Genomic DNA, 15,848 nt, shown 5'->3' with positions numbered 1-15,848 from the left:
TATTGAACGATTATTCATGACAAGTAACTGGTTAAAAGCTTCTAGGACATGACACATTGGCAACGTCGCTGCCCGTACAATTGTACTGGTACTTTGCTGGCAGCATAAAACATGCATGAGAAGTGCGAAGGTGATGGGCACACTCTACTGTACTTTGGCGAAGAGAAGTGCACGCTAGCGAGGCAGGCAGTCGACGTGTGGGAAGTTCCCACGAAAAGTCCAATAATCATACACCTCGCGATTATTTTGGAGCAGCAACAGCACCGATCGGTCGATGCGTATGCGGCTGGCTTGTCGATCGATGGACAGCACCGAAAGCACGTACGATGGACCACAGCACGCGGCACCGAGCTACGACGAACTCGCCGTGGATTTCTTCCTGTCCACGTTCGGTACGTCCCAGCTGCTCTCGCGCGCTTTCGGTGGTTGGAAAGGAATACTCTAGTACAAAAGAACACAAGGAAATCAAAGAGCATTATGCTAACTTGCTAGGCATGGATCGGTTGGATTAAGCAAAACGTCTCGATCGCTAGCTCTAGTTGTCGCTAGTTTGCTTTTGCCGCGTCGATCGCCTGCTCTGTATACGAGTTTGGCCCCCCCGAGAGGACGAGGCACAGCGGTCGCGTGTCGCCGGAGCCTGGTCGAGTTTTGCTTTTGCTGGCCGGCTTGGTGTCTCCGTGGCGATCGAAACGGAGGCAGACAGCCATATATCTTCCGCGATCGACCGGGGTCGAGGAAGGGAGAAAATATAATGCCCGTTCTCTGAAAAGGTGTATGCCAACAAGGTTCAGTCCGTTTCTCTCTTTCTGGTTTGCACCAGAATGCTGGCGAAACTCGCCTTGTGCCGGCACTTCACGCACCCATAGTGCTTACATTAGTAAGGTTAGGCCGCGTTCGGCTGCATTTTAGGCCCCTCGAGTTCCTGCGATAGACATATTGATAGGGGACGACTAGTATCCCTCCTATCCTTCCCACGTGGGAAGAAGTATGCCATAGAAATTTTGCGAATTTTGAAAATTTTAGAAGGAACGAATTATCTAATTTGAGAATTTTCTTTGATTGATATATGAAATCTACGGAGCAAAGGATGAAAAATAATCAAATTTTCGATAAAATTTCAAGAATTTTGGTCTTTCCGCCGTTAAACCAATTTTCTTATTTTTAGAAACGAAATTGAAATCGCTGGCGCAAAGCTTTTCACTTCATGCCATCCACTCGACTCCCCATACGGCATTCCGAATAGACAGGTATCGACCCGATACGTACGAATCGTTTCGTCCATCCATCCAGCTAGAACGAAAGAAATGCATACGAGGTCTGCGCGCGTGTTGGTTACCATGAACGAGAAGGCAGTTGCTCCCACAACCGTGGAGGACCTATTCAAACGCACCGTTTCCCTCCCCCTTCCCACCACAACACTCGGCGCGGCCACGTTTTCCTCAGGCCCCCCTCGCGCGCGGGCGCCAAGGCTATCCCCTCTTCTGTTCGCCACGAACCTTCCGTTCTCTTGCCTCTTGGCCTCTATAAAACCGGCTTCGCAACCACCAAGGACGACCCATCCATCGATCAGTCACGGCTCGTGCGTGCGTAGACCACCAAGGACAACGATCGATTGATCCTCTCGATCGCCTCACCCTCTTCGTGAATCAACAATGGCAGCGATGCCGACGGACAGCATCACCCGCCGCTTCGCCGTCGCGTGCGGCGTGCTCAGCCAGTACGTCAGGACCGCCGCGGTGCCGGCGCCCTTCGTGGCGCCGGGAGCTGCCCAAGAGAGCAACGCCAACGCGCAGCAGCTGACCATCTTCTACGGTGGGAGGGTGGTGGTGATCGAGAGCTGCCCGCCGGAGAAGGCGGCCGAGCTGTTCCGGATCGCCGCGGCCGCGCAGGGGGCGCCGGCGGAGCCGGCGGTGGTGGACATGCCGATCGCCAGGAAGGCGTCGCTGCGTCGTTTCCTCGCCAAGCGCAAGGACCGGGCCACCGGCGCGGTGGGGGCGCCATACGACCGTAAGGTCGAGGATCCGGCGCCGGAGCCGACGGCGAAGAAGGGCAAGCACGAGGAGGCTTCTTCTTGGCTCGCGCTGGGCAGCTTGGGAGCCATGCACGGGCGTTGATCGCCGGCTCCGCCGTCGCGCTGTGAGTTGACGAGCTCGATCATCTCCATCTGGTTTACGTACGTGGTTGACACTGACCCGGCCAGTGGAGGCGTTCAGTAATTTACTTACGGTTGTGTTATTAACAACGACAAGTACTATTAGCAATTAATTTAATATGGCACGCGTGCTCCGTGCAGAGGCACAAGAGCAGCAACGGTAGTATTCATTTGTACCGTTCGAGGTGTGTAATCTAACACAACGTATGAACAAGCAACATGTTCACTAGCACGAATCGTTCCTTAATTTCATTGTTCGTTTCATATGCATGTGCCGTTTAATTTGTCGTGTAAAACTCCTGTACTATGAATAAATAAACATATGATTTGGTTAAAGAGATTCTTGTTGTACACTGTGGTGAACAGTATAATCGGTACGGAATGCAAAGTCCAATGGACGCGTATGTTTTCGCTGTTTTCCGTGACGGCGGAATGCACGCTATACATATCGAAACAATCAGCGTAAATCTCTATCGCATGACATGACCTTTTTCTTTCAGAGAAGGCTACATCTATCTATACAGAGAGAGTCGGAAACAATCGTCAGCCTTTAACTTCCATATACTAGCGACACATAATGTAGGGTATCTAAATCGCTCACGTTAGTAAGTCGGCAAAATGATAATCGTACGTGTCAGTAGATCTCATTTTTCTCGCCTCTAGTGGCTCATCCCCGTCTTGTTCTCCTCCACCTGCTCTTACTCCTCCTCCTCTTTCTCCGGTGTGCTCGCCCACACTCCGCCCTCCTCTATCGTCTCTGATGGCTCCCTGCCGTTGGATCCGTCACCACTGCCACGCTAACTTAACATTATCAGATAGTTACTTTACCGTCCCGCTACCGACATCGTCTAGTGACGGTCCTCTACCGCCCAGCCTCAACCCCCACCCCCCGTCTCACCAACCGCCACCCAGAACCTCCATCTACGCCCGTCGGGACTCCGAACCCTTACCTCCCTCGTACGGACGAGCGCACTGCGACTTGTTGCGGTACATTTCCGTGTGTTATACACGCTGCTCAGTGGCGGACGTAGGATCGCCCTTCCGGGTAGCTGCGCGGCGGCGCGTTCCGCGTGACCGGCCGCGCCCGCCCGGTTCACAGCTCACACGTCGCACGGACTACTCCATCCGCGCGCGACGCGGCACGGCACGGGCATGGGCTGGCGGAAACCAATCGGAGGAGCGCCAACGTGACACGAGTAAAGGAGGGGGCACGACTCGCTTCGCTCTCGTCTGCCTGCCTCCTCTGAGGAGAAAGGAAAGCGTGCGCCCCCTAATGCTGCGATCGGTTGCGAGGCGAGGTTCGTGTGAGCATCGGGCAGCAGCGACCGCATGGGGGTGGCGATGGAGTTAACTGCAACTTCTTGCACGGGCAGGCTGCTCCAGTTGAGAGCCGGACTGGTTGTTTTCGACACGAGTACGCGATCAGCGGTCAAAACAGCTCCTTATTTGGCACGATCTGCTCGAGTCTGCGCTCTCACCACATGTCGTACTACTCGAGTCTCAGCTCTCACCACTCACCACCTCCTACTAAAAGAGAAAGGTACATAAGATTTAGGTGTACACATACCAAGTTGCAACAGACACACAAAAAAAAAGCATGTAATGCTGCACCTCCAACTCCAAATAACACGTGACGCGGCAAGCTTCTTGTGACGCATAAAGCCGTAAAATAGGTGCCGTGCTCCGTGTGACCCCTGCCTGCCAGTTGGCTCACCGAACACAGTGCACCGTGATAGAACGAAACCAACAAATGTCGATGTATGCTGCTTCTCCGCCAAAATCCAGATATTATTTTTCTGTCCAACATGCATTCTAGCATTAAAGTTCGTTGCCCCAGGTCGATGAGATCTGCATGCCCGCTCATGTGCTCCCGTTTCTGAGAGCAGCAGCAGCAGCTTTGCTCCGGCGCGGTGTTGTTGGTTGGTGCGAGGTGCGAACTCGTGACTCGCGTAGTTGCAGCAGTGGAGCCCCGTGGTTTCCGTGGAGACGGAGACCCGGGTAGGCGCGCGTCGTTCCGACCTCCCTCCGGCTGGCGTGTGGTGCTATTGCCGTGACACTGAGATGAAATGCAGTTTACTTTGCGCTGGTGGGTTTTCAGCTTTCGATTGGCCTCGTGACAGTCGATGCCTTATTCAACGATTCAATGTAACATTTCCGTTTTGCACGTTCGGTTTTTGTGCAGGATAGTTTAAGCTGGTTTGGTCGATAGGCCATACAACTGGAACTTTTGGTTTGTTCAAATTTCAGCGGGGATGATATGATACCGCGAACCTTTTGTATAGTCTACTGTACGTTATCTTTCCATCGCACCGTTTTACATCAGAAGCATGGAACGATGCTCTCTATTTTCAAAGGGAGGGATGCCACGGCATCAAATTGCACGCTCTCAGTTGTGGTATCCACTCATCACCATGTGAAGTGGTCTAGTTTCCTCAAGAGTAATAAATCCCGTACTGTCCCAGCGTGCATGGTGTATTTCTGGACGTCCAATGTTCGATTATATTGATTCTAAGCACACAAGAATATGTACTTATAAAGACGTCCAACCTTTCTGATGACACGGCAAACGTGAAGATGATATACTTCTATAAAATACGCATCGGTACAGTTCGGTGGCACAAGACTAAATCCGAACCATGGAGCATAACCACGCAATGTGATACATGCACAATATTATGAGATTTATAATTAACAAAAATTTTGGAAAGTAGCAACCAAAAGAATATTGAGATGCAGCAGACTGAATAAGCCTCCCTATTCACCAATAGGAGGAGCAACACACCCTTTGAATGAATGTCTTGTGCTCCACTTCAGTTCCAAGTCAGCAAGTCCTTTGTCATATGATAAAGACCTCAGCGCATCCTTGCTGCAGTCGAGTAAACAGCTTGATCAGTTTCTGATCATTAAGCATTATAGTTTTGCCTGTTAAAAAAATCTAACTGAAAGGTTGAAATCAAGCCGGTGCCATTTATCTCTGGTTTTGAAAAACCGCATCCAACTAATTAATCCGATAGCCCTTAGTCTCCGAGAGCTAGGCGCACTCACGGCCAGGTTTCGCGGGTTCACCGCCATGGTTGGTGTCGATAAACTGCTGTCCTACTGTGCGCACCGCGCCGGCGAGCCTGGCCGCTTGTGTGTCGCCGCGACGCAGCCTAGGGAGCAGCTCCACCTTCCTTAATTCCGACCAACAGTCCGCGGCACGCGGGGGCGCAAGCACGTGTCGGAACAGCACCAACCGAACCGAACCGAACCGAGAATAAAATTGAATGGCGGCAAAGATGCTCACCTATGCTTGCGCTTGAGAGCCTGACTGTGGCGTGCGGCTGCGGAAGGCGAGGGGTGTAGCCCGTACAGAGCTTTTGCTTTGGAACGTTGAGGAGGAGCCACTAAAGGTATGTACAATGCAAATACTCTTGGGGAAATTACGAAAATATCATAACAAAAGAGCGTTTGATGCTAAATACCATCGTAAAGTTGTTGAGTTGCTAAATAGCACCGCAAACACGAAAAACTCTGAAAAATACCATCGTCAGCGTTAAAATGCTATGAACAGTACTTGACAGCTCAAATTTTAAAATAATGGTCTTCTGTTATTCCAAAAATCTTAGAACTTTTTGTATATGTTACATAATCCATGTGCAACCCATTTCCATTGGAATCAATCAAAAATCCTATGTATAATTTATACTAAAATTCTCTTAAAAAAGGCTACTTTTATAACTTCTAACAATTATTAGGGCATCAAATAAATTCCAAACAATATGGAAAAATTTACTAATATTCTTATTATATTATTTAATAATTTATAAAATTATTTCCTTCATTAGGTTATATGGTGAAAAAATGAGTTTCTTTGTAATGATCCATTTTTATGCATTTTTATCATTTCATGTGATATTCTTCCTTTAATTAAATTTGATTGTAACCATATAACCTATGGCTGGAAATAATTTTAGAAATTTTTACATCATATTATAAAAATATTAGTGAATTCTTCCAAAAATTTTGGAATTTATTTGATGCTCTAATAATTGTTAGAATTTTTAAAAGTAGTCTTTTTTTAGAGAATTTTAGTTTAAATTCTACATAGGATTTTTGGATGTATCCAATTAAAATTGGTTGCACATGGATTATGAAACATGTACAAAAAGTTCTAAGATTTTTGGAGTAACGGAAGACCACTATTTTAAAATTGGAGCTGTCGAGTACTCATCATTGTGTTTTAACACTAACGATGGTATTTTCAAGAGTTTTTCACGTTTGTGATGGTATTTAACAATGATCACTTTTTTATGATAGTATTTACATAATTTTTCCAAAACTCTTATAGAGCCGCTTGAAGAGAGAATAAATGGCATGTCATCAAGAGCTTATGTTAGAGCCCTAACCTATCATAGATGCAACTGTTTTATAGACGTTTAAATAGTTTAATATGGTGGCCGCCTCCGCACGATTGCATTAGGCTAGGCCGAAGCATTGGACGCCTTGTGGAGCGGCGACTCCGCCTGTGAACACCCACACTCGTCCATACTGGCCTCCACAGTGGTAAACTAAACACATAACTGCCGATAAGCGTCTTCCCATCTAAGGGCCGATTTTGTTTCAACCGGAGGTTATGAAAAACAACTTTTAGATTGTGGATCGTGGATTGTAAAAAACTGAATTGTTACAATCTAGATTGTAAAAGTTAGTAGCTATTTGGCAACCTAAATTTTGAGATGGGTGGATTTATGCTTTTGAATGTCTATTATCTGTAATGTTCTCATGTTTTGGATGGCTCACATGCCTGTGACTAGTGGAGCCCACATGTGGTGAGACAAGAGAGAGACCAAGGATAAGGCCGAGTGGCTTCTGTTCGTGCGGCTCATAAAGAAAGGAGAGAGAGAGACCAGAGGGAGAGATGGAGGAGGCCGAAGAGAGAGGAGGTTGAAGAGAGAAAGAGAGGAGGTCGACCGGGTCGGGTCGGCCGTGAGATCGGTTGGCTGGGCCAACTGAGCGGCATGGCGCCGGAGAGAAGAGTCCGGAGGAGTGGAAGAGGAAGGCACAGGAGGGGAAGTCGGAGGGAGGGAGAGAGAGAGAGAGAGAGAGAGGGACACGCCAAAGAGGGAGACGACCGGAGGGAAAGAGATTAGGACGTAAATAAAATATGTAGCCTTCCGTTGCTGTTCCTTTTTACAGAGAACTGACCGTGTGTTCTATTTTGTGTAAATGAACAGGAAGTGATCATCACCTGTCATTGAGAGAGAATCCATCGATTCACATCCATGAGATGGTATTGATTGTCGGACACTATTCTGTTGTCTTGTATTGTCTTTTATATTATTACTATATTAACTTGGTAATTCTCTCTTCAGAAATCGGTGTGGTTAATGGGAATCTCAAAGATATCTGGTGCCCTGGCACTTCTACTTAAAGCTGCTATCCAGTTTGTCATGCTGGTTTGGTTCCTATGTTTTAAGATTCCTCGCCCTGATGTCTTTGTTGTTCAGGTTAGTGTCAGGTTCCTTATCTATTTGTATAGTTCAGAATTGCATGGACAGTATGTACAGTCACTGTCGATCTAGAATTCATCATTCACCCTTCATGCTAAGTCAACTAATGATGTTCCTGTCATGCCTTCTCCTAGCTTAAGTAGGAGATCGTTGTATGCAACAGATATGGTGACCTATTCCTCACATCCTTTTCATTTTGGCAATGCTACTTCGGTCTTCTATCATATTATGCTTGTGCATTTGTACCATGAGGTATTATATTTTAGTCACCTAGAGTCCCTTTTGTATGATATACCGTTTGGAATAATCTTGAGTTTTAGATATTGTGCTTTCCAGTACAATGGGAGACCTGATTTGTATTATTTGATAATCTTTTCTCCAACAGAATCCACCCTCTGTTCCAACACTGGCTGCTGTAAAACTGGCAAGCTGGCTAAGAGGTGCTAAATTTATTGTGGATTGGCATAACTTTGGATATACATTGCTTGGAATGTCTCATGGCAGAAGTCACATAGTAGTCAAAATCTACTTCTGGTAATCCCTTACCCTGTTTCTTTACCTGTTAAGCTTAAACATGGTGTTAATATAGTAACATGTTCCTCTATTTGAACATATCTGTTAATATAGTAACTTGTTCCTGTATTCTAGGTTTGAGAAGCACTTTGGGCAGATGGCTGATGGTGCCTTTTGTGTTACGAAAGCAATGCAGCATGAGCTTGCTCAAAATTGGGGAATCAGGTAGACGGATTAACTTCATCATAGTATTTTTTATATTAAAGGCTGCTCTGCACATTGTATAGTTTATAGTTTTTACTAACATAATGTTGATTTCAGAGCAACGGTTCTTTATGATCAATCTCCTGATTTTTTCTACCCTGCTTCATTGATGGAGAGACATGGGGTGAGCATCTATTTTTCCCTCCATACAGTACCACATGTGTGACCTTAAGAATGGAATAGTTGTTTAGCAGGTTGGGGAATTCCATTTGTATTGCTATGGGCAATGCTGATTGCATCTCTGTTGGTATGTTGTTCTCCATTCAATCAAAACATTTTTCATGCTATAAGTTTATTTAAGTTTGATTTATTCTGTGGTTTGATGTTACAACACAGAGAAAGAAGCAGAAGACATGAACACTACTGTATTTACCAGTAAGCTAGATGGTGAAGTTTTCTTGAAGCCTAATAGGCCCGCACTTGTTGTGAGCAGCACAAGCTGGTCTGTTCTCTTAAACTGTGTGGTCAACTGGTCATAATTAAAGTGTTCTTTTATGCTCATTACACGTGATTGCTGAATGGATAATTCAAATCTTTGCCACATATTCCAGGACACCAGATGAAGATTTCAGCATACTTCTGGAAGCAGCACTGATGTACGATAGACGTGTTGCTGCAACATTAGGTGAAGATGACTCCATGGATGAGGGACATCTTTGGATTGATATGAAGAATGGGAAGCAATTTGTCTACCCAAGATTGCTACTCATTATCACTGGTATCATCCATTCTGCAATATTACTTGGACAACCAAAGACAACCAAAGTTTAAGAATTGTTTGAGTTTCATGTATTTCAATTTTAAAGGTAAAGGACCTGATAGGAAGAAATACGAGGAGCAGATAAAAAGGTTGAAGTTGAGACGTGTTGCCTTCAGGACGATGTGGCTTGCATCAGAGGACTACCCTCTATTGCTTGGTAAACCAGCTGATTGCTAAACCATTTCACACTTTAGTATAAATGCTAATCCTTCAAATATTGCAGGGTCAGCTGATCTAGGCGTGTCGTTGCATACATCTTCATCAGGGCTGGACCTACCTATGAAGGTTACTCTTAAGTGCCTGTTTTCACTAAAGGATGAAGAATTTTATTAGCTGGATTTTAACCTGAATGTTTGTAGGTGGTTGATATGTTTGGATGTGGATTGCCAGTTTGTGCTGCCTCATTCTCCTGGTAACTCAGTTTCCTAGATGTTTGGTTTGCAATATTTTGCTTTGGATAGTTTTCACTTAAGCATGTAACTTTTTGTTCCGTTTGCAGCATTGAGGAGCTTGTAAAAGTAAACAAAAACGGTCTTCTTTTCTCAACATCTTCGGAGCTTGCTGATGAACTTATGGTCAGGATCTCTTCAATATTTAATTTTCCATGTCATGTGGATATTTGGACATTTTTGGAATTGAAACTGCTATGCGTACGACATTTACCATACAATTCACGTACTACTTTGGATTAGCACCTGGAGGTTTCTCCTTGCCTGTGCCAGTATGAAGAGAAGGTCAAAACGATGTGTAAGATGATTGCTCAGTGAGTGGGGTCATATGTGTAGCACTGCTCTTTTGGAATATGACAACTTTCTCTTCTTTTTTTTTTTTTTTGAAGTTTTTATGAACATGTCTGCATGGTGACTTAATTTTTATCATTAGAAGCGATGTTAATATTTGCAATTGCAAAACAATGCAGATGCTCTTCAAGGGGTTTCCTAAAGAATGCAATGCCTTGAAATCCCTCAAGGATGGTGCCTTGAGTACAGGGTCATCTTCCAAATGGTCAACAGAATGGGAAACTTATGCGCTTCCTTTGGTGAACCAGGTAAATGCTGGGACCTGGCTTACTGTAATTATGATTGCACTCATCAGATTAGGTTTATCTTCTTTCATATCCATTTTGCAGGTCATAGGATGAGACATGTGATAAGATACCTCGTATAGACAAAGGATTGTTTTATTCGGGAGATAGGTGTGGCGCATACCGGAATAATCAAAGGTGCATTTGAAGATATTGTTTGCTTCACCAACTGCTGCCAGGATTCGTTTGTACCACGGGCATCACCATTGCTAGTCTTAGCAGAACCTACAGCTGAAACCATCAGGGTCTCAACCCAGTCACCATGTATTTGGGCAATTTTAGAGCTACCTCGTTTTTTCCTTTTTTTAACTAAAAACATGCTCTTTGCTGACTGCATGTCCATATTATTTCAGGATGTATATCGCTTGTTTTATATGGTACCTTATTTGAAATCTGGTACTCTGTTACATAAATGATAAGCAAAAGAGAGAAAATCATATTGTAACACTGGCGCTAAGGCCAAGCTGATAATATATTTTTGCAGACATGAATGAACCAAATAAATATTGTACAAGAACTCGGTCTTTCCTTTCTGCTGCCATCCTGGAAGTTCAGATCTCTAACACGATGTCTGGAGAATTGAGGAGCATGTCAGATTCTATGTTTACATGCAAACCCTGCTACACGTCTACCTTGTTTCTGTCAGATGAACTTACACTCTGAATCTGTTCTGATCCATTTGCCCCCTTCGTCTACCCCTGCCTTTTCTTGTCGGGGCATCTGGACTGCTCGATCATCCCTGATCACATGATCAGAGAATGCCGAGTTCTCCAAATGTGTGTTCTTGTGAAGCAATCCCCAGATAATCTGTCAAACAAGGAAATCATACATGAGTCAATCTGAGTTCTGAACCAACTTGATTATGAACTCCCGGAAGAAACTCAGTTCTATTGCACTTCATTAAGTTTCACTTCAGCCTGTGCATGAAGCCACTGAACGAACTTGTCACAAGTTTCCTGACCGATCTCAGCTTAACGATGCGTCCTTTCTGCGAGCGTGAAATGCAGTTGAGAAGCCTTACCCGTGTCAGGTAATGTACCCTGTTCAGTTCGTCAGCTGTAGTAACTCCTTCGGCTCTCATGAGCGACCTGACCTCCTCCTGCAGCTTCTTGAGCTCACCGACACTGACCGTGCAGGATCCGTCAGAACTCTTCAGTCTGTGCCCTTCCCTTGTGCCGAACGTCCGGATCGACAGCATCCCTGTGCTCCAGCCGTCGTTGAGCTCGTAGGTCCGAGGAATTCCACTGGAAGTCTCAGCATCTGCAGGAGGGGAAATGTGGGGTTTCAGCTATACTGAGCCTGAACAAATGATGTTTCAGGCTTTCAGCTCACGAGACACGCTGAAACTCTGAAACTATCTTTTTTTTCAGTGTCCTGAAAATCTAGAACTATTAGCCATTGTCATCAGCAGTCTCTTACGTTGTGCTGGGCAAACAATGAACTCTGCTTTCTTTTTGCTGTGATGAGCTCCATGAATCCTGCTCTGCACCCAATTCAGGACCTGCAGTGACAGCAGCAGCACAAGAATTAACATCTATGATTCAGTCACAGGAAGTTCAGATGGAACAAAGAATGCATGTGTACCCCCATGACTACTTGCACCCTCTTGTATAGGAACTACTGATAAATGCAAGGGAATTGACTTGTTGGCAAGCCGGTGGATGATACAGGTGTATATATAGGAGCAGTAACTCCGGTCTTGTGTTCAAGATTCAGAAAAACTCTTGTAAAAGATGGCACTTGCAACTCAGGAGAAGCTCATGGCGAGTGCTATGTCCAACAAGCCGGGGTGCAATTTTGTATGCACACATTACTAAATTGAACTTAATTGGGAGCAAAACACTAGTATCGAGGAAGATCTGACCCGTTTAACGGGAATTCGGTTTGATCAGAAAGTATAGGAGGGACAAATGCACCGAGAGTCGAGTAAAGAAAAAATAAACTGCGTGCATTTCGTAGAGTGTTTAGGCATGCTAGCTGCCTGATCAAGAATCGACGGCCCATATCGATCACAGTCGCCAAACAAGTGGGAAGATTAATTTCGCCGTTCGTTGTTAACCTGAAAGAGTTCAGATCGGACGGTGAGGATGCGTCCAAAAGCAGATCAGTACTCCGAGAGGGCCTGGGCGACGGGGCCCACACCGTCAGAGTCCGGGTCTTCTTGCGGTCCCAACTCCCAAGAGCGCGCGCGCCCACAGGCAAAGGCGCACAGCCTCGCCTACTCGCGCATCACACCCAACTCCGGCGAGATCATCCGGCGGCCGGCGAGATGAGCAGCGGCATGGGCGCGGGGTACGACCGCCACATCACCATCTTCTCCCCCGAGGGCCGCCTCTACCAAGTCGGTGCGTGTAACCCCCTCCCCCTCCCCCAAAACCCTAGCCTTTTTTTCTTTACCTGCATAGGTCTGGGGGGCGGCTGAACCGTGTCTTGCTGCGTGCGCAGAGTACGCGTTCAAGGCAGTCAAGTCGGCGGGGTTCACGTCGATCGGCATGCGCGGAAAGGACTCCGTCTGCGTTGTCACCCAGAAGAAAGTGCCGGTGAGTTGTTCGGAGCCGACCACCTCGATCGATTCTAGAGGGCTTGCTACTGTTGTTTCTCTACCTTCCGCGGCGCGTTGGACCTAAAAGATTGCAACTTTCTTCTGCTTTGTGGGTTTAGTTGTTTTATGCGGCGGTCGTCATCGAGCCTGAAAGAGGGACTTTGATTTTGATTTTGCTCTCTGACGTGTTGTGTGTGCAGGATAAGCTGCTGGATCATACGAGCGTGACGCACCTGTTCCTGATCACCAAATACATTGGATTGCTTGCCACTGGCTTCATAGGTATGCTTATTGTGCTATGGTGTACATCGTTATTTGGTCAGTAGAGCTGTTATGGTACAGAATTCGTTTTAGATGCACGTCAGCGATGAAAGGTTGTCGTCTTTCTGGTGAATTGTCTAGTAAATTGCGTTTGTAGGTATTACTGATAGATGCAGCTGACATTGACTGGCGGTATTGCTGGTTCTAACTAGGATATGATTACAGAAGGTGGAATTTTGTAGTTCAATTTCTTGCAGTATTACTTCCTGTATACGATTTTTGTTTGAACGTATTAAGCTGTATCTATGGGGGTTGATTGTCAAAATTGCCAGTTTTTTTTAGCTGCGTCATGATCATCATTGCTCATTACATCGAAGCTCCAAGAAAGGAATTAAAGGCTTGCTAATTGCATGCATATAGGAAACGGTGATATTTTAGGCTAGGTTTCAATGCCATCACTTGTGAGATTCTGAGGAAACAACGGAGGCTTTAGAGTTGCTGATGTTGATTTTATTTTATTTGGGGTTATGGATGATTTGCCAACTATGTTTATTCTTCCCTTAGGAATATACGGAATATGGTAGAAAGCGGTGCTCTTTCACAGAATCTGAATTAATCTGTTGACTGTATTTCCCTATAAGGGTGCCCATCAATTCACTTAGAGTACTAGATACTTTGTTGCTGTTTGCACAGATTGCCTTTAAATCTACCAGAACACCTTTTGCTCTTCACCAATAATGTTATGTGGTTATCTTATTCCCAGCTGATGCGAGGTCATTGGTTTGCCAAGCAAGGAATGAAGTAGCTGAATTTTGTTTCAAATGGGGTTACGAGATGCCTGTAGATGTGTTAGCAAAATGGTATTCAGCCTTTCCTTTCCCAATTTGTTAATTGTGCTTCATGTGTATAATTAAACAGTAGCTATAAACATATAATGCTACTTATCTGGTTTATGTTTCAGGATAGCAGACAAAGCATAAGTTTACACGCAGCATGCCTACATGAGACCCCTTGGAGTAGGTTAGTATCATCATATGACACATGTTAGCTATTCAATTAAGCTTCTATCATTCTACTAGGGTGTTCTAGTGTTCAGTCAGGTTATAGCTTGCCCATCATGTTCATTTTCTTTGGCTACATTCTTCAGTTGCTATGATCTTGGGCTATGACAAAGAAAAAAAATGCCCAACCTTCGAGTGTGACCCCGCAGGTCACTTCGTTGGACATTTTGCCACGCTACCTTATATAATTTCCACCATTCTCTGTAATTATTTTCTGCTGATGTCTAGTTTCTTTGTCTTCTGTTGGTTATTTATTAAGGATTAACAGTCTGCTGACATTTTCTTTCAGGCAACTAGTGCCGGGCTTAAGGAGCAGGAAGCAATAAATTTTCTGGAGAAGAAAATGAAGGATGACCCACAGTTCACCTATGACGAAACTGTTCAGGTAAACCTTGCGTGTCTTTTAATTTAGGCAAGCAAGAAGCTCTCTTTTTGTATAATATTATACATGTTGAGTTATCGATCCAAACAACCAATTGTACGGTTATTAGTATGCACATATATTTATGTAAATGTCACCAATTGTTCACATCGTGGTTGCATATTGCACTGCTAATGCGACTAAGGCTCTGTTTGGATTTCTGAATTGGCATGAAAGAATTGAATTGGGCCTCCAATCAATACTCAGGTGGAAATGGAAATAGACTGCAATTCAATTGTTTTGTTCGGTTAGTGAGGAAATTGTTGAAATGGAAATGAGATCAAATCAATTCCAAGTATTGTTTGGTTGCCAACTTTGAGAAAATTGAGCATACTCCAGATCCAGATCTAGGACCCATCGGCGATGGGCGCCTCTCCGCCGACCACAGTCTCCAAGCTTGTGCCCTTCCCCTCGCTCCTCCCATGCCCGCGTTGCCGCTGTTGCTCTCCAAGCGGCAGCCGCCGGAGGTGGTGTAGTGGGTTGGCGGCGAGCTGGATGGTTCCGACGAGGCCGATAAATGGGGTCATGGGGTTCCTGTGTGGCGGCGGTGGTTCCGCTTCTCTGGTGTCGGAACTTCGTGCTGGAGTTGGGGAAGAAGGAAGTGGTGGTCGGCGGCGGAGTGTGACGGTGGTTGGCGGTGGACTCCGATGGGACCACCGGAGTTGAGCAAGAAGAGGGGGCTGACCATCTGAGTTGGGGAAGAAGGGTAGTTCACCGGCAGTCTCATTGGGTCACAAGTGGTGAGGCATCAAGCTCGGTTCAACCATGTACACGGAGCTCGTGGAGGCAGCGGTGGGTGGAGCACGAGGAGCGGCCGTGGAGCTCGTCGACTGCGTCCATGGATTTGGCGGCCGTGGAGCTCGGTGACGGAAGCCATGGATCTGACGGTCGTGGAGTTCGGTGGCGGCAGCCATGGACCTAGTTAGCAAGAGGAAAAAGGAGGTCGGTGGCAGAGGATGGCGGTGGTCACCAGTGAGTTCACCGGCGAGGTCGGGGTGTTGTCAACAAGGTCGCTGGTGAGGGTGAGGGGGTCCTGAGCGAGGATGCCTCGACGAGATTCGAGAAAGAGGCACTGGGGAATACGTTAGGATTTAGAGGCTACTGCCTCTGATTTGGCGAGCATCCTTTTTACTATTATGTAATTCCAGATGAATTGTTTTGTAATTCCGAATCCAATTATACGCTTCTACCAAACAACTGAATTTAGGGAACCCAATTCCAATTCGCCGATTCCAGCCCCAAATCTGAGAACCAAACGGGACCTAAAGGATTTCGCTGTGCTATAGTTTCTGCAGTCA

General features: G+C 45.8%; 4 protein-coding genes across 5 annotated transcripts; 3 read left to right on the top strand and 1 right to left on the bottom strand.

The window, feature by feature from the left end:
- The first annotated feature begins 1,416 nt into the window (after window positions 1-1,416).
- LOC133916777 (protein TIFY 11a-like) lies at window positions 1,417-2,488 on the top strand. The gene has a single exon (XM_062360613.1). The coding sequence runs from the start codon at window positions 1,653-1,655 to the stop codon at window positions 2,112-2,114; it is 462 nt and encodes a 153-aa protein (XP_062216597.1). The 5' UTR covers window positions 1,417-1,652; the 3' UTR covers window positions 2,115-2,488.
- A 993-nt stretch (window positions 2,489-3,481) lies between these two features.
- On the top strand, window positions 3,482-10,769 carry LOC133914850 (UDP-glycosyltransferase TURAN-like). The gene is made up of 15 exons (XM_062357841.1): window positions 3,482-3,566; window positions 7,369-7,424; window positions 7,507-7,641; window positions 8,030-8,178; window positions 8,293-8,382; window positions 8,479-8,545; window positions 8,605-8,668; window positions 8,758-8,863; window positions 8,973-9,139; window positions 9,228-9,338; window positions 9,405-9,466; window positions 9,541-9,593; window positions 9,681-9,756; window positions 10,101-10,229; window positions 10,311-10,769. The coding sequence occupies exons 1-15, from the start codon at window positions 3,482-3,484 to the stop codon at window positions 10,320-10,322; spliced, it is 1,362 nt and encodes a 453-aa protein (XP_062213825.1). The 3' UTR covers window positions 10,323-10,769.
- On the bottom strand, window positions 10,722-12,259 carry LOC133916775 (uncharacterized). 2 transcript variants are annotated; one of them, XM_062360610.1, is made up of 5 exons: window positions 11,850-12,259; window positions 11,685-11,766; window positions 11,287-11,525; window positions 10,922-11,072; window positions 10,722-10,836 (listed from the first exon to the last, which is right to left on the bottom strand). In XM_062360610.1, exons 1-5 carry the CDS (start codon window positions 11,853-11,855, stop codon window positions 10,817-10,819), a joined length of 498 nt encoding a protein of 165 aa, XP_062216594.1. In that variant the 5' UTR covers window positions 11,856-12,259; the 3' UTR covers window positions 10,722-10,816. The 2 variants fall into 2 exon arrangements, with proteins under 2 accessions (XP_062216594.1, XP_062216593.1); XM_062360609.1 differs by lacking the exon at window positions 11,850-12,259 and having other exon boundaries at window positions 11,685-11,808.
- Window positions 12,260-12,335: 76 nt separating this feature from the next.
- On the top strand, window positions 12,336-15,804 carry LOC133916776 (proteasome subunit alpha type-6-like). Its single transcript, XM_062360611.1, has 6 exons — window positions 12,336-12,610; window positions 12,711-12,805; window positions 13,008-13,089; window positions 13,832-13,928; window positions 14,030-14,088; window positions 14,419-15,804. Exons 1-5 carry the CDS (start codon window positions 12,535-12,537, stop codon window positions 14,046-14,048), a joined length of 369 nt encoding a protein of 122 aa, XP_062216595.1. The 5' UTR covers window positions 12,336-12,534; the 3' UTR covers window positions 14,049-14,088; window positions 14,419-15,804.
- The last annotated feature ends 44 nt before the right edge of the window (window positions 15,805-15,848 follow it).

The sequence above is a fragment of the Phragmites australis genome, chromosome 4 (assembly GCF_958298935.1).
Source record: "Phragmites australis chromosome 4, lpPhrAust1.1, whole genome shotgun sequence".
Classification (NCBI taxonomy): domain Eukaryota; kingdom Viridiplantae; phylum Streptophyta; class Magnoliopsida; order Poales; family Poaceae; genus Phragmites; species Phragmites australis.
The sequence above is the reverse complement of the archived record's forward strand: the minus strand, read 5'-3'. Positions and strand labels throughout refer to the sequence as shown.

Bases quoted from the DNA above. Each gene is read 5' to 3' on its own strand.
- LOC133916777 (XM_062360613.1), top strand. From the start codon at position 1,653: ATGGCAGCGATGCCGACGGACAGCATCACCCGCCGCTTCGCCGTCGCG.
- LOC133914850 (XM_062357841.1), top strand. From the start codon at position 3,482: ATGGGGGTGGCGATGGAGTTAACTGCAACTTCTTGCACGGGCAGGCTG. The intron at 8,383-8,478 runs GTAGACGGATTA...TGTTGATTTCAG, and splicing joins GCTCAAAATTGGGGAATCAG to AGCAACGGTTCTTTATGATC. The intron at 9,757-10,100 runs GTCAGGATCTCT...AAAACAATGCAG, and splicing joins AGCTTGCTGATGAACTTATG to ATGCTCTTCAAGGGGTTTCC.
- LOC133916776 (XM_062360611.1), top strand. From the start codon at position 12,535: ATGAGCAGCGGCATGGGCGCGGGGTACGACCGCCACATCACCATCTTC. The intron at 12,806-13,007 runs GTGAGTTGTTCG...TTGTGTGTGCAG, and splicing joins TCACCCAGAAGAAAGTGCCG to GATAAGCTGCTGGATCATAC. The intron at 13,090-13,831 runs GTATGCTTATTG...TCTTATTCCCAG, and splicing joins GCTTGCCACTGGCTTCATAG to CTGATGCGAGGTCATTGGTT.
- LOC133916775 (XM_062360609.1), bottom strand. From the start codon at position 11,799: ATGTTAATTCTTGTGCTGCTGCTGTCACTGCAGGTCCTGAATTGGGTG. The intron at 11,526-11,684 runs GTAAGAGACTGC...CCCCTCCTGCAG, and splicing joins CATTGTTTGCCCAGCACAAC to ATGCTGAGACTTCCAGTGGA. The intron at 10,837-10,921 runs GTAAGTTCATCT...TCAATTCTCCAG, and splicing joins GATCAGAACAGATTCAGAGT to ACATCGTGTTAGAGATCTGA.